At 40.9% G+C, this 13,540-nt stretch overlaps 1 protein-coding gene across 9 annotated transcripts in view; it reads right to left on the reverse strand.

Moving 5' to 3' along the window:
- PLD1 (phospholipase D1) overlaps window positions 1–13,540 on the reverse strand; it is a 248,749-nt gene that overhangs the window by 82,981 nt on the left and 152,228 nt on the right. For all 9 annotated transcript variants that reach the window (XM_071214611.1, XM_071214613.1, XM_058295292.2 and 6 more), the window contains 3 exons: window positions 10,852–10,980; window positions 9,995–10,113; window positions 6,468–6,581 (listed from right to left, as the gene is read on the reverse strand). In XM_071214611.1, the coding sequence (XP_071070712.1) occupies window positions 6,468–6,581; window positions 9,995–10,113; window positions 10,852–10,980 (362 nt within the window). The remainder of the gene's footprint in view (window positions 1–6,467; window positions 6,582–9,994; window positions 10,114–10,851; window positions 10,981–13,540) is intronic.

Genomic DNA, 13,540 nt, shown 5'->3' on the forward strand with positions numbered 1-13,540 from the left:
GTCAAGTAGGTTTCAACTCTCATGTCATGTGTAATTGATTCCATGTGGCTGCCTGAGCAGCTATGTTGACGAGAAGACTCTTGAAACTAGATACACTGGGGAAGAAATCTGAGCTTGATTACCAATGGCTGCAGTGAAGGGGAAAGCATGGAGGTCACTTATTGCCATCTTCCCTGTGAAGGATAACAGCAAATGTTTTCTTTTCCATAGATATTTAAACGTTTAAATGCAGTAAATTAGATATCAGCCTGTGGGGGAGCATAAGCAAAAGTAGAGAGGGGCCTTCCTGATAAACCTTACAGTATGGAAGTCACCTACTCCTAAGGGGATTCAGGATTTATCTATCCCATTGTCTGAGCCCCAAACCATATCTTTTTTCTCACAATGAAAATAAACCAAAAAAAAAAAAAAGTTACCATTTTTGGTTTAACTTGAAACATATATTTTATAGCCACATTAAAAAATAATTTGGGATCATCATTCATTTACCATTATTCTAATTGGTTTAAAAGCTGGCTATCACTACATGACAAACTGAAAATACGTATTTCCATCTTGCTCTGCCCCTGTCCCTGAACCGTGGACCCTGAGGTTACATACAAATCAACTCAACTGCTTCAAATTCTTGATGGTTTAGAAAGTTTTATAAACGGTCAAATTGGTGAAACACATTTAGATTGACTTCTTTTGTTTTATATTTAAGATTTACTCCCTTCTTTTACCTTAATGGACCGGATTAACTTAGCTTGCATTTCTGTTTTAAGCAATGTGATTGAAACAAGCCTCAAACTCCCCCATACTCATGCAGAAGTGTGGCTTATCTTATTGCCCCAAGTATACTGGGAATCAAATCTAACCCACATTTTTCAAACCTCAAGTTTGAATACCAAATTTCAAAGTATATAAAGACTGTATATTTGCAATTTTATATTTTAGCCTCAAAATTGTAACTAGAACCAATAATTTTTCTTTGTACTATGTACTGCTTTTTTTTTTTAAATTAAAAGATAGCTTTCTCTTTAACCACAAGCCTTAATTAATCTTACATACTACATATGCACCCAATTTATGGACCGAACAAAAGAAGTCTCTTCTTGAAGGGAAATTTTCTTAATATTTGTTCTAACTTCATTTTCTTTCTCTTTACCATTATGCTATTTCCTATAAATTCAACCCATATTATAATTCCTTTTCATATCTCTAAGCCTCCAAGTCAGTTGTGGAGCCAAGACCGTTCGGACAAAAGCTGGGGCTGCCATCCCTGAAGATGTTCCCATGTGGATGGTTGGGAGGGAAGAGAAGTGCTCAGATTTTGGGGCCTGATTCTTCCAGTCTGTAATGACACATAGAGCAGGCAAGGAATATCAAGATAATGACTATGTTCAAGAATCTGCCACATACTATTAAGCTCTTTCTTTTAATAACCATTTTTCTATAGTTGTGTGTCAGTCATTCACATCACAGTACACTATTCTTCAAACAGGGTAATCCTTTTACCTGAACAGAGGGAAAGTTAATTTTGAGATTGAAGGAAAGGAAGAGAGATAATTTTTCAAGAATGAGACTTAGGGGAGAGATGTCCTAGGAAAAAAAAAAAGTCCTTAGGCTCCAGGGAGCTAGAAAAACACAAAAGGAGAGTTGGGGATGGATTTGGGGCTGTGGCAACAGAAGACGATACCAAAAGGCAAACATGATGTGAGCTCTGCCTTGCTTCAGTCTTGGTTTTTCCAACTATCCCAGGTCTAACTAGACACTTAACAGCTATGATCTCAGGCACTGGAGTTAGACTGCTTAGATTGCATCTCATCCTCATCACTTATTAATTGTGTATTTTAACCTCTTGAAGTCTCAGTTTCCTCATCTGGGAAAGCAGGGGGTCAACCAGGAGTATAGCTCACAGACTTAGGGATAGTAAATGAGATAACGCATGTAAAGCTTATGAGCACTGTGCTCTCTTCTCATCAGTTTTAGCCAGCAGAGCCCCACAAGAGCACCCACCTAAGTACTACGGCATGAAGACCTGGTCCCTAAGGGAAAACTCTCAGGTTAAGCAACTTCCTTAGAAAGGAACAAAGTGGCTTCCTTTTATCAATCACTACCCATACACTTTATTCTATCACATTAGTCTACTACAAAACATTTTGCTAGACTTTAAAATCTACATTGAGGTAGAACCTCTGGAGTCTCACTTGGACATTCATCCCAAATGTGGAAACAAATTTTATCCAGTAGTATAAGCTGGATGTCAGTAACACTTGCCTGTAACTTTCCTTTTCTGTTCTGTTCTTTGTTTTGAGTAGACAAAAGGGTTAGAAGACATGGCTCCAGTGGGTTCATTTCCCTCAACATAGGTAGAGCTTCTCAGCAATGACTGAATGGCTGTACTCTAAGCTGCCCAATTTCATAAAAAGGAGTGTTTTCATGTATTGATTTCACATTGAGACTAACATGGTATTAGACTTTTTTTTTTTTAACCTTAGTTAACATATCAAATATCCTGTCTTGGTAATGTATGTAGAATGTCAATGACAGTATTTGGGAACTTAGTTCATTCTTTTTAGGGGAAAACAAGTTTAAAAAATATATACTTTGTGCCTACGCAGTTTGAGGACCACTGCCCTCCCTTTCCGCTTCCCCTGCCTTTCTCCTGCAATGTCTTCTCTGAGTGCTCTTGGCAGGCTTCTGAGAAGGTCCAGCACTGAGAGGAAACATCCAGGATTATTTCAAAAGTGTTAGAGGAAGTTGCTGAAATTAGCTCTCAAGCCTGTATGACTCATTCAGAAGCAGAAGCTAGTGTTGGTGGAGGCAGGCCATTCTCCTTGGTTGGCTGTGTCACCCCTCACCCCTCTCTAAATGCTGCAAATCATGGCTTAAGGGGAATGACCTGCAAAATATGCCAAAAGATTATTGAGGGAGCAGATGTAGCTCAAGTGGTTGAGTGCTGCTTCCCACATATGAAGTCCTGGGTTCTATCCCTGGTACCTTCTAAGACCTTTTCAAAAGTCTCTTAATCGCCCATATTTCTACCAACAGTCTAGGCCTTTTTCATCAAGTTCCTCACAATTCCCCCAAAACATACTCCTGGGTAAGGAGTAAATTCTTCCAGCGTTTTGGTAATTGTGAAAGCATGACTTCACTTCTCAGGACCAAATTCTGTATTAGTCATTAGTCAGCCTGTAAGGGGTGCTGATGCCAAGTACCAGAATTCTGTTGGCTTTTATAAAAGATATTTATTTGGGCTAAAAGCTTACAGTTACAAGGCCCTGAAGAGTCCAACTCAAGGTACCATAAAAGGTGCTTTCTCACCCAAAGTCTGTGGCCACATGTTGATGAAAGATGGCAGGTGATGTCCACGTGTTGACACAAGATGGCAGGCTACATCTGTGAGGGTTCAGCCTTCCTTCCTCCTCTTAAGGTTCCCTGGTTCCAGTTTCTTCCTATCTCAGCTGTAGGCTGGTATAAGGCTCATTTCTCTCTCCCCAGGGATCATCTTTTTCTGGGCTCAGGTCAGCTGTAGACTATCAGGTTCATCTATCTTCCTGGGGCCTCAGGATCCTCTGTGTATCTTCTCTGTGTCTACTTCCATGTGAGAGTCTGTTTTTTATCAGCCCACTAAGGGGGCCAGGACTCAACATTGAGTTGTACTCTAATTACACGGCCGAATCAAAGCGCTAATCTTAACATAAGTAAAATCAGATGTCTCAGCTGAATCAAATACCATCAATATCATGCCCAGAGGAGCAGACCAGTTTATAAACATTATCAATATCTCTTTTTGGAATTCATAAATAATCTCAAACTACCACACCTAAAAACAAATGAAAAAAACCAACTCTCATTGGGGAACAGATGTCGCTCAGTGATTGAACACCTTCTTCTCATGTGTGAGGTCCTGGGTTCAATCCCCAGTACCTCCTAAAAACAAAAACAAAAACAAAAAAACAAAAAAATCACCTATTGAACACAAAATTTTTTATTGGATACATTAAGTAATTGGTTTCTCTTCTGCTGATGAAAAAAATAACAATTTTCACCCATTATTTTCTTTATTATATCAAACGCTTTTTCTCTCCATTTCAACGAACATATGTTAAAAAGATTTTGTATCCAGAACTTGCCTGATGACCCATCCAGAGAAATCTCAATTTCTTTTTTGCAAAATCTTGAAACACAAGGGAGAGCTTGAAGGTTGTAGCCAATACTGATATATACACTGTGTGTACTCTTCAAAGTGCTTTGCAGGTATTAGTTTATTTGGCCACCACCACAACCTTATGAGACAGATGCTATTAATTTCCCTGTAGAAACTATTATTTTCCCTGTTTTATGATGGAGGGAAATATGCACAGAGAAATTACATAACTTTGCCAAGGTTATATAACTAACACAGAGCGGAACTGGGGTTGAACATAGCCTGATAGGAGAATCTGCCTCTTAATCATCACGTTATATTGCCTCTTTACATTTAATTAAACTTGTAGTCTCTAAGAGACATTGGCGTATGTTAAGAAAAATAAACCTAAGGAAGAATTTTATACTATTTCTCAACCATGAATATGTGACAGTTACTTGGCTATTGTCTCATGATAGCTGAGAAAGTGAAAGATACTGAAAATGAGAGAAGAAACTCTTTTAAAAACTCAGTAGCCTACTGCATAGTCAAGTCCTTGTCTCATGCCCCATTCTGAGTACTCTGGAAAACCAGGGATTGGGCTAGATCATTGCTTTCACCCTTTAAACACCATACATTTGTCATTTGAAAAAACAATGTTGAGAACAAGATGTCTAAAGCTAGGAAATAAAGTGAAGAAATGCAACAGAACTTTACAGAAAAGGAGAAAGGGGTAGGATATTTTTTTAAAGCTTCTGGTCATCTCGGACTTTCCTGTCTTCAAAAAGTTGTACATCCTGGCTCTGTTCAATGTTTTCACAACTAGAGTTACTCAATATTTTTGAGAAACATCCAAGTGGATGAAAACATCCAAGTTCTGTGAGACTCAACACTTTTAAAATTTGGGGGTTCTCCTTAAGAAAAATAACCCAAATTTACGAATACAAAATTAGGTACAGGGCCCTGAAAGGGCCTGTGCTGCTGAGGGGCCCTAAAGCGAAGCCACTTCGTGATAAAATCCACTCGGCTGGCAACAAATATGCTCCTGAAAAAAGAAAAACGTATTCCCTAGCATGCAGCCTTAAACTTTGATAAGTGTGGAGGCAGATTTTACATATAGGGACTCACATGATATAATGTCAACTAGAAAAATATCAGGTCTTGAGGCCGGAGGGATAAAAGTAATTATAAGCTTGGAGTTTAAGAGTTCAACAATGATAACAATGATAACCTATTTCCTTAAATCTTACCTGGCCTTTCAATTTTGTCTCACCACTATCATATGGCAGAATGTATTTATGATATTTTAATTTATTTCGATCTTTTCTTTTTCTCACAAAGATTCACAGAAACTAAACTGTTTTCAATGTACAAAATCTGAGCAATGGTATCAATTTCTATCAGTAATTGACATAACTACAGTTACTTTAAAAATTAAGAGGTATATCTGTGATGGACATTTGAGTTTTATTTTATAAGGGATCTCAGTTACATCAGGAGGACTAATAAAAAGTAATTAAAACTTATAATTACAATAACATCTTATTTATTAAAGATGCTGAATGAAAAGTTTTCTTTTAAATATCGGAAGGGACCTCAGCTATGATTCACACCAAACATAAAGCTTTCAGATGAAGGAAAATGAGGCTGAGGGAGGGGAAATCACCTCCTGGCCCACTGCAGAATCATACTGCACCACATTGTGCCTTTCTGACCTGGTGGTTTTAGAGTATATTTTATTATATTTAGCTGGACAATTTTCCTTTAATTCTGAAGCACTGCTTAGCAGCAATTTTAGGTTCATTATAGTCATTATCATGCTGCAAATTTTTTTTAACACCTAGAACTAGACCTACGACGTGAGTCTACCTGAATCCACTCGGCCATCTTGGCGCCCTGACCCGCTGAGATGGAAACAGACTTGCAAGAAAACGAGAGGTCTTCTTTCAAATAAACCAAGGAAATGCTCACACCATATTCCTTAGTGGTTTCATAATTCACATTACATAATAAAGGCACCAAGAAGCCTTGTATTAATGAAATCTGCAAAAACTTATCTGTCCGTGGAAATCTTTTTTGGGGAAATAGCTATAGCATTTCACAAGCAAAATCCAGTTTGGGAAACTTTGTTCTGGGAAGGAAGGAGAGGAAGAGCCTTTCCTTGACTCTGGCCTTATCTGAGGATACGCATTTGTTAACAAATGTAGCATTTTACTAAATTTTAAAAGGTTCATTCAGATCTGCTTTGGAGAAGTTGTCTTTCTTGAAAAATATGAAGCCAAGGTAATAGATGTTTAATAGAACTAAGAGTAATTTTACCTGGTAGCGCTTTGTTAAAAAGAAAAGCCAGACTTACCTGTATGTTAGCATGGACAGACCCAGGGACTTGGTATTTCAACTCATGAGCTGTTGCTTGAGATTTTGGAAGCAGAAATGGGTAGGAAAGGGACCGGTATTTTGGTTTCACAATCTAAAATAAAGAAAAACAGATAAAAATGATTCAAATAAGAAAGCAGTTCCATTCTTCCCTACTTTATGATTATAAAAAAATATTCTGGTGCATTTGAAAAAGAAAAATTTTAACTGGATGTTTCTAGGTGAAGGGGCTATAGATCATTTCTTGCTTTTTTTTTTTCTTTTTTCCTATATTTCCTCCTTTTCCCTTTCTTAGTGAGACTGTATTCCTTTGTATATACAAAGAAAGAGTTAAATATAATCCATGGTACAGAGAAAAAGAATTGCAAAATGGGATTATTGTTTTGCAACCTGCTTTTCTTACTGACGTGTTGCAGCTATATTGACATGGCAATATAAGGCCACATCATTTTTCAATGGCTTCATGGTAAAATGGTTTGGAAGAATCATATTTGTTTAATAAATTCCTAACAAACATCTCTCTCATTTCTAATTTTATCTGAAGTATTAGAAACAATGTCATAATAAATTACTTTATTGGATTACTTCTTCAGTTTTGTTTTTTTAAAAATATTTATTTATTTATTTATTTCTCTCCCCTGACCCCTTTCCCCCGCCACAGTTGTCTGTTCTCTGTGTCTATTTGCTGCGTGTTTTTCTTTGTCCGCTTCTGTTGTCAGCGGCACGGGAATCTGTGTTTCTTTTCATTGCGTCATCTTGTTGTGTCAGCTCTCTGTGTGTGCGGTGCCATTCTTGGACAGGCTGCACTTACTATGCACTGGGCGGCTCTCCTTACGGGTGCAATCCTTGCGCATGGGGCTCCCCTATGTGGGGGACACCCCTGCGTGGCACGGCACTCCTTGTGCACACCAGCACTGCGCATGGGCCAGCTCCACACGGGTCAAGGAGGCCCGGGGTTTGAACCGCGGACCTCCCATGTTACCACGGATGTCATTCCAGGGAATGGCTTTTCAAACTTTTCAAAAAGTTTGTTGGTGCTCCAATAGCCTACTCCCAGGAGCACCTACTAACCCACACCCATGTGCAGGCGTTAGCAGTCAGCATCTTTTTCCCATCTAGCAGGTTAAAAGTACTATCCCTTTGTGTATTCACTAATACCCCTAAATTTCTATAAAAAATATTTCTATTATTTCTAAGGGCTTCTGCTAAATTATCAGGAAAATTAATGCCTTCTCCTCATTAATAGTAAATAAAATCCTTATCCCTTGGAACCTTAATAACACTGGGATGAGCTGTACTTATGAACGTGAGGTCAAATCCTCACAAATACACACTAAGGAAGACAAACTGGAGAAAAGGAAAATAGCTCCATCTTCTCCTACCACTCGCTTTGCTCAAAACCACCTTTCAGAATCCTGTATCATTAAGAACCCAGTGTAATCCTCGGGATGGGAGGGCCTTTAAAGTTCAACTCTTGTACCTAAACAAGGCCCACCGTGCTCTCAAATGACCTCCAGGACTATCATGCCCTCCAGGGCCTCCCCAGGGCACCCCAAGGGCAGCCTCCGAGCTGGCCTCGCCTCCTCCTGGGGCTCTGGGGCTTCTCTCACAGTGACCCTCCAGACACTGGGTTTGGCTGTCGTGCTCCCCTGAAGTTTCTCCTCTCTAGACTGTCAGTAATAATGTGATTTCTTGACCTTCACTGTGAGGGCTGACCAAACACTCTACATGTCATCTGAAATGCCACCACTAAGGAATGAATCCTTACTCATTTTACAACCCTGCTCAGGCTGAGTTTGCCTATCTAATCTAAGAGGTGAAGGCAAGGTAGGAATAGTTCATTCCTAAATTTTGCTTCATAAAAGGATTTTGTTGGCAGCTGAGCCTGGGCTTCTACTTGCTTTTAGGTCAATGAAAAGAAAATATAAATAAGGGCAATGAGAAAAAAATTCAATTTAGGAGTTTGGGCTCAAATATTAAAGCTGACTGTACAGCATGTGTTGCATAATTCAAAATGCAGAGGTAACTGAGAGCTGATAAAATAATAAATAATTTTCACTTCCAAAAATATTAAAATAATTAATCTTTGGAAAAAAAACCCTTGCAATAATTTCTGAAGTAATATTGTAAAATCCTTGAATCATCATGAGAAGGCAGTTTGCTTTGGCATTACTCTCTTCCTTTGGGAATATACAGGTTTCTTACATGTTACAAAGCTGCAGAGATTAGGTTTGGTAATACAATTTGGGGTTTACTAGCAGAAAGACTGGAGAATTTGAGAAGCAAGAGTCTTGCTTTACTGCCCACAAACTAAAAAAATGCCTGGAACATCAGGGATACAACAGAGAGGATTCTTGTTAGGTGCAAGGGTAGACTAGATGCTTTCCTTGCAGGAACAGCTACTGAAGACAAAATGCGTGAGACATTCTTGCCCTGGAGAAGCTGGTACTCCAACGGGAGAAATAAATCAGTCCACACATAATTTCAATAAGATGTCCTAAGTGCTATCCCATCTCCTTGCCACAGTGTGTGGTACAGAGTAGAGGCTTGCTAAATATTTGTGTAGTGAATGAATAAATGAATAAGATAAATAAGAAGAGAGTGCTAAGAGAACAGAGAGGATAACTATGACTAGAGGAGCAACGTCAGACAAACCAGTAAAGGTTTCTCCAGGAGGATGCCATCACAGCCTAATCATGAAGGATGAGTAGGAGTTACTTCAAGCAAAGAGGCAGAGAAGGACTTCTAAGGACCCCTTCCAACTCGGGTTCAGCTTTATGCCTTACAAAAGCTATATTCGTAAAACTGACCTTAACCACAGCTGAAATCATGGGTTCTTGAGGAATGTTCCAGTAATCTGTTCTTACCCTAACAAGATCCACAGCTGCTCCGTGTTGGCCTTCCTTTGTGACCCTCATGTAATCAGTGCTACCAGATATCAACGTGATTATGTCTTCTCTATGAGACAGAGGTGAAAAACGTCTATTGCAATAATGAGGCATTTCAATAATGTCTTTTGGAATCTATGACACACTTTAATAAAATAGGAATGCTAAATGGCAATGAGTAAGCATGTATAAAGAGCAGAAAATCAAAACTACATCATTCAACAAGATATACAAGGAGTTCTGTGGAACGTAGCTGAGCTCCCCAAATTGTGAATTCCTCTCCTAGGCTGTGATCTTCTTGAATATCTTATTTTGATCCTCAGGGCCTAGCATAGCAGTCAGGACAAATGCCCAATCACTACTGAGGGTCCAAGATGTTCAAAGGGTTTACAGACCATGCCTTAGGCCCTGATGACAGCAGCTAAGCTGAGTTGTCTGTGGTATGAAGTTCAGCAATGAGCGTTCCCTCTTTGCACAGCAGCCCAGGCAAGCTGACAACCACGAGCCTGGAAGCAGACGGGTGACAAAACTGCAGCCCCTTCTGCCGACCTGCCAGCCTTCTCCTCTACCCAGATCTGCCTCTTGTCATGTGAACTGGATCATGATAACAACCCTGTACCTTCGTGAAGTTCCAGCGTTGGATGAAGTGTCGCGCCACGTCACGAGCCGCCTTCCCATGGACCACAGAGGCAATGTCATGCCATGGCATCCGGGGAGTGGTATACCTGTCAATGAAATCTGCCCAAGTGTACCAGGCAAGGATCAGTCACCAAGTTCTGTGCTGGGACAGAAGCCCTATATCTCTGACCCCCACGACGAGCAGTAAAAGGAAACACATGCTAATGTCCACTAGATGGACATTTCTTGGCTTGGATAGAACAACACTTTTACAGCCATGTTAAACAGATCTCACAGTGAGGAACACCGTCCCCAAATATGTTTCCATTTTACTTAGTGTTAGATAATCACTAGACGAGCCAAGACATGAGTTAGTACAAATTATCTAAGGCTGTGTGCTTGATATTATATTTCTTTCCTTAACCCTATGGAAATAAGGGCAGGCTACATTTGCAATACCATCTCAATTTCTTCTTAGACATGCAAGCATCAGGATGATCTAAAATGTGCTATCCCAATGCTAGAAGATGGAGATGACAAGTAGAAAAGATGATGACCAAAGGAAGGCTACTGCCTCTTGGAGAATTTCAGATTATTACCCCAAAAAGATGCCTATGGAAACCAGAGGTTCCAAACAGGTAAGGCCTAATTCATGGACTTTTCTTATTGTGACAACAAGGAAAAGTCTTTCAGTATATGACTGAGTCATTAGTCTCCAAAATTTTACCAAATGTTCAAAAACAAAAACGCAAACAAAGCAACACTAAAGACAGTTAGATCACGCATATGCGTGCTTCCTGAGATGCTGAAACGTAAAAGACGAAGTATAAATCAGCCACCTACTCCCATGATACTCACCAGCAAAAGGTTTGTCGAGTTGAACCCAGTCTTTGAAGACAAAATTGCAGTAGTCCTTTCCGTGCCAGAATCTGGTTTCCCCGTGGAGCTCTCCCACTCCCGTCTGTAAACTGCGGATGGAGCCGGTGTCTGTGAACACAGCAGCCCCCACTCAGAGAGGGGCTCAGGAGGCCCTAGAGAGTGAGGCTCCACTCTCATTTGTAAAACACTTAAACTATCCCCACAATTTCTTCTTAAGACTCATAACTCAGGCAGCAGGTGTCCATTTGCTTAGAAGCTAAGGGCTGGCAAACGTCTTACAACCCTCACAAGTTTATAAGGCAGTTGGAGCCGGTTCATCACTGGGTTAGCTGTGAGCCAAGAGCTCACAAGGAGGGACTACGAGAGTGCAGTCAAACTAGGCAGGGTGGAGAAACACGAGCGGCAGGGCCAATAAAGAACCATGCCCACCTAATGCAGTACTGTTGCCTTTTGTGTCTCAAAACGCCAGAAACTCAAATTTAAAACAGCCCCTGTTCCAGCCTGGGATTTAATAGCTAAGTGGTATCACTTGGTCCCTTATGCGTAAAAGGCAGAGGTTGGCAAAGATGATCTTTTGGGCTCTGACATTCTATACACCTAAAACCATAAATGACACCCACAGAAAATATCACAATTATAGAAGCTTAGGACCACACAGGCACAAGAGCAGCCATCTATCGCAGCATTTCACCAAAAGCTGTGGGGACCATTTTACTTCAGGGTAAATACTTTTGAGTTAAATAGTTTGCAAGCTTCTGGGATATGCTGACCATAAAGACAACTAAGCAGAAGACGAGCAGAACTGCAAATCACAAATACAGGGCTTGGCACAAAAGAGGCTTTTAGCAAATAGACACATGCAGAAGTACTTGTTGAATGAATAAATGATACTGCTTGTAGTAGCCGTGGAAGTACTGGACTAGTACCCCATCTCCCCACCAATACACTGTCCCCCAGACGTTCTTTCTAAAATGCAGATGCCAAAGGGCTTAGCGTGCACAGAAGGCTGTTTCCCAACTGGCGCCAATCTATCTTTCAGGTCTCTTGCCTGTCCCCACCCACCCCAGGCGCCACATACCTTGGCTCAAAACCTCCGCATCATCTTTGTCTCCTCTTTCTCTTCTCTCTCTCTCTATCTGCCTATTCCCCACTTCCCAAATCATACTGAAATTCTGCTGATTCTTTCTTTGCAAAAAGGTCTCTATTATACTTTATTCTGGGGCCCACTGGAACAACTCTACTGTAACCTCTGTAAAACACTACGGTTATTCTCCCTGTCTCTCCCCTCTGTCCCCCGCCCCAGGATTCGCCAACATTTAATGGAGAAGTTGCAGCATCTCAGCCGGACTTGCAATTCAATGGTCTCCGTATATTGGTACAGATATACCCCACATGCTCAATCAACACAAACTACTCCTAAACCCTAATTCCAAAAACCCTAAAGCTCTGAAAATCCAAACTTTTTTCATAGCTCATTTGTTAGCAAAACCTCATCTGAACTGAAAAGAGGCTATGTATAATCCTTATTTATCCTTCTTGATATTGCAGATATTAAATGGTTTGCTCAGACTCCACTGGGACTGTAATATCCTAGGAGGTATGGGTATTGCATTAGCTTTCTAAAGTCCAAAACATTCTGATTTCTGAAACATATCCGACCCCGAAGATATTGCCTAAGGGATTGTGGCCCTCTTTATAGTCACTATGTTAATAACCCAAGTCTGAGAGCAGAATATCTCAGTCTACATATAATACCAGGAGCTAAAAATGCTTTTTGACCTGAATAAAAGGGGGAAATGGAAAGGACAAATGAGTTTATATGGCTATGAGTCTCCAAAAAGAGCCAGGAGGTTTTCAGAGGGGTTGCCCTTATGCACACCTGAGCAGAGTCCCAGAGACAGATAAAAGTAGATGTAACCCCAGGTATTGGTTCTTCTGAGGGCTACAGAGACCCACAGGTTCTATGGTCATGGCAGATGGGGTTCAGTGCCATGTCAGTTGGCCCTACTTTGGAGTTTGTGTTTCTGGGTGATGGAGCTGGACTCAGATGTGATCTCTGTCCACAAGCCTCTCTGTTACTTTTACCAGAACTGTAGGTGGTGCTGGGGTTTAATGTATACCCAGGGGATCTGAATCTCTGGACTGACCACGTGAGAGCCAGGCCCTGAGCCTCAACAGACTTCAGCTCCTACACTCTGTTTTATTGGACTTACCCCACTCAGCTAACATGGAGGTGAAGAATGTCAACCACCACACCAGGGAGCCAAGAGTGCCTACAACTGCAAGCAGGAGAATTGCATCCAGCATCCATGTGACATCTAAGCCCCCTCTTGATATAGATGTGGAGTGGACACAACCATTCTAAGGTCCACAGGATGGAGGAATAGAGTATGGATTAGAGTGGACTTACTGATGTTCTATTCATGAACTATTGTGATTAGTAATCGAGAAAAATGTGGCATTGGTGTGGAGAAAGTGGCCATGGTGGCTGCTGGGGGTAGGGATTGGGAGGAGGAGATGTGATGTGGGGGCATTTTCGGGGGTTGGGGTTGTCCTGGGTGGTGCTGCAGGGACAGTTACCGGACACTGTATGTCCTCCCACGGCCCACTGGGTGGACTGTGGGAGAGTGTGGGCTATGGTGTGGACCATTGACCATGAGGTGCAGCG

Source organism: Dasypus novemcinctus, chromosome 4, assembly GCF_030445035.2.
Source record: "Dasypus novemcinctus isolate mDasNov1 chromosome 4, mDasNov1.1.hap2, whole genome shotgun sequence".
NCBI classification, from domain to species: domain Eukaryota; kingdom Metazoa; phylum Chordata; class Mammalia; order Cingulata; family Dasypodidae; genus Dasypus; species Dasypus novemcinctus.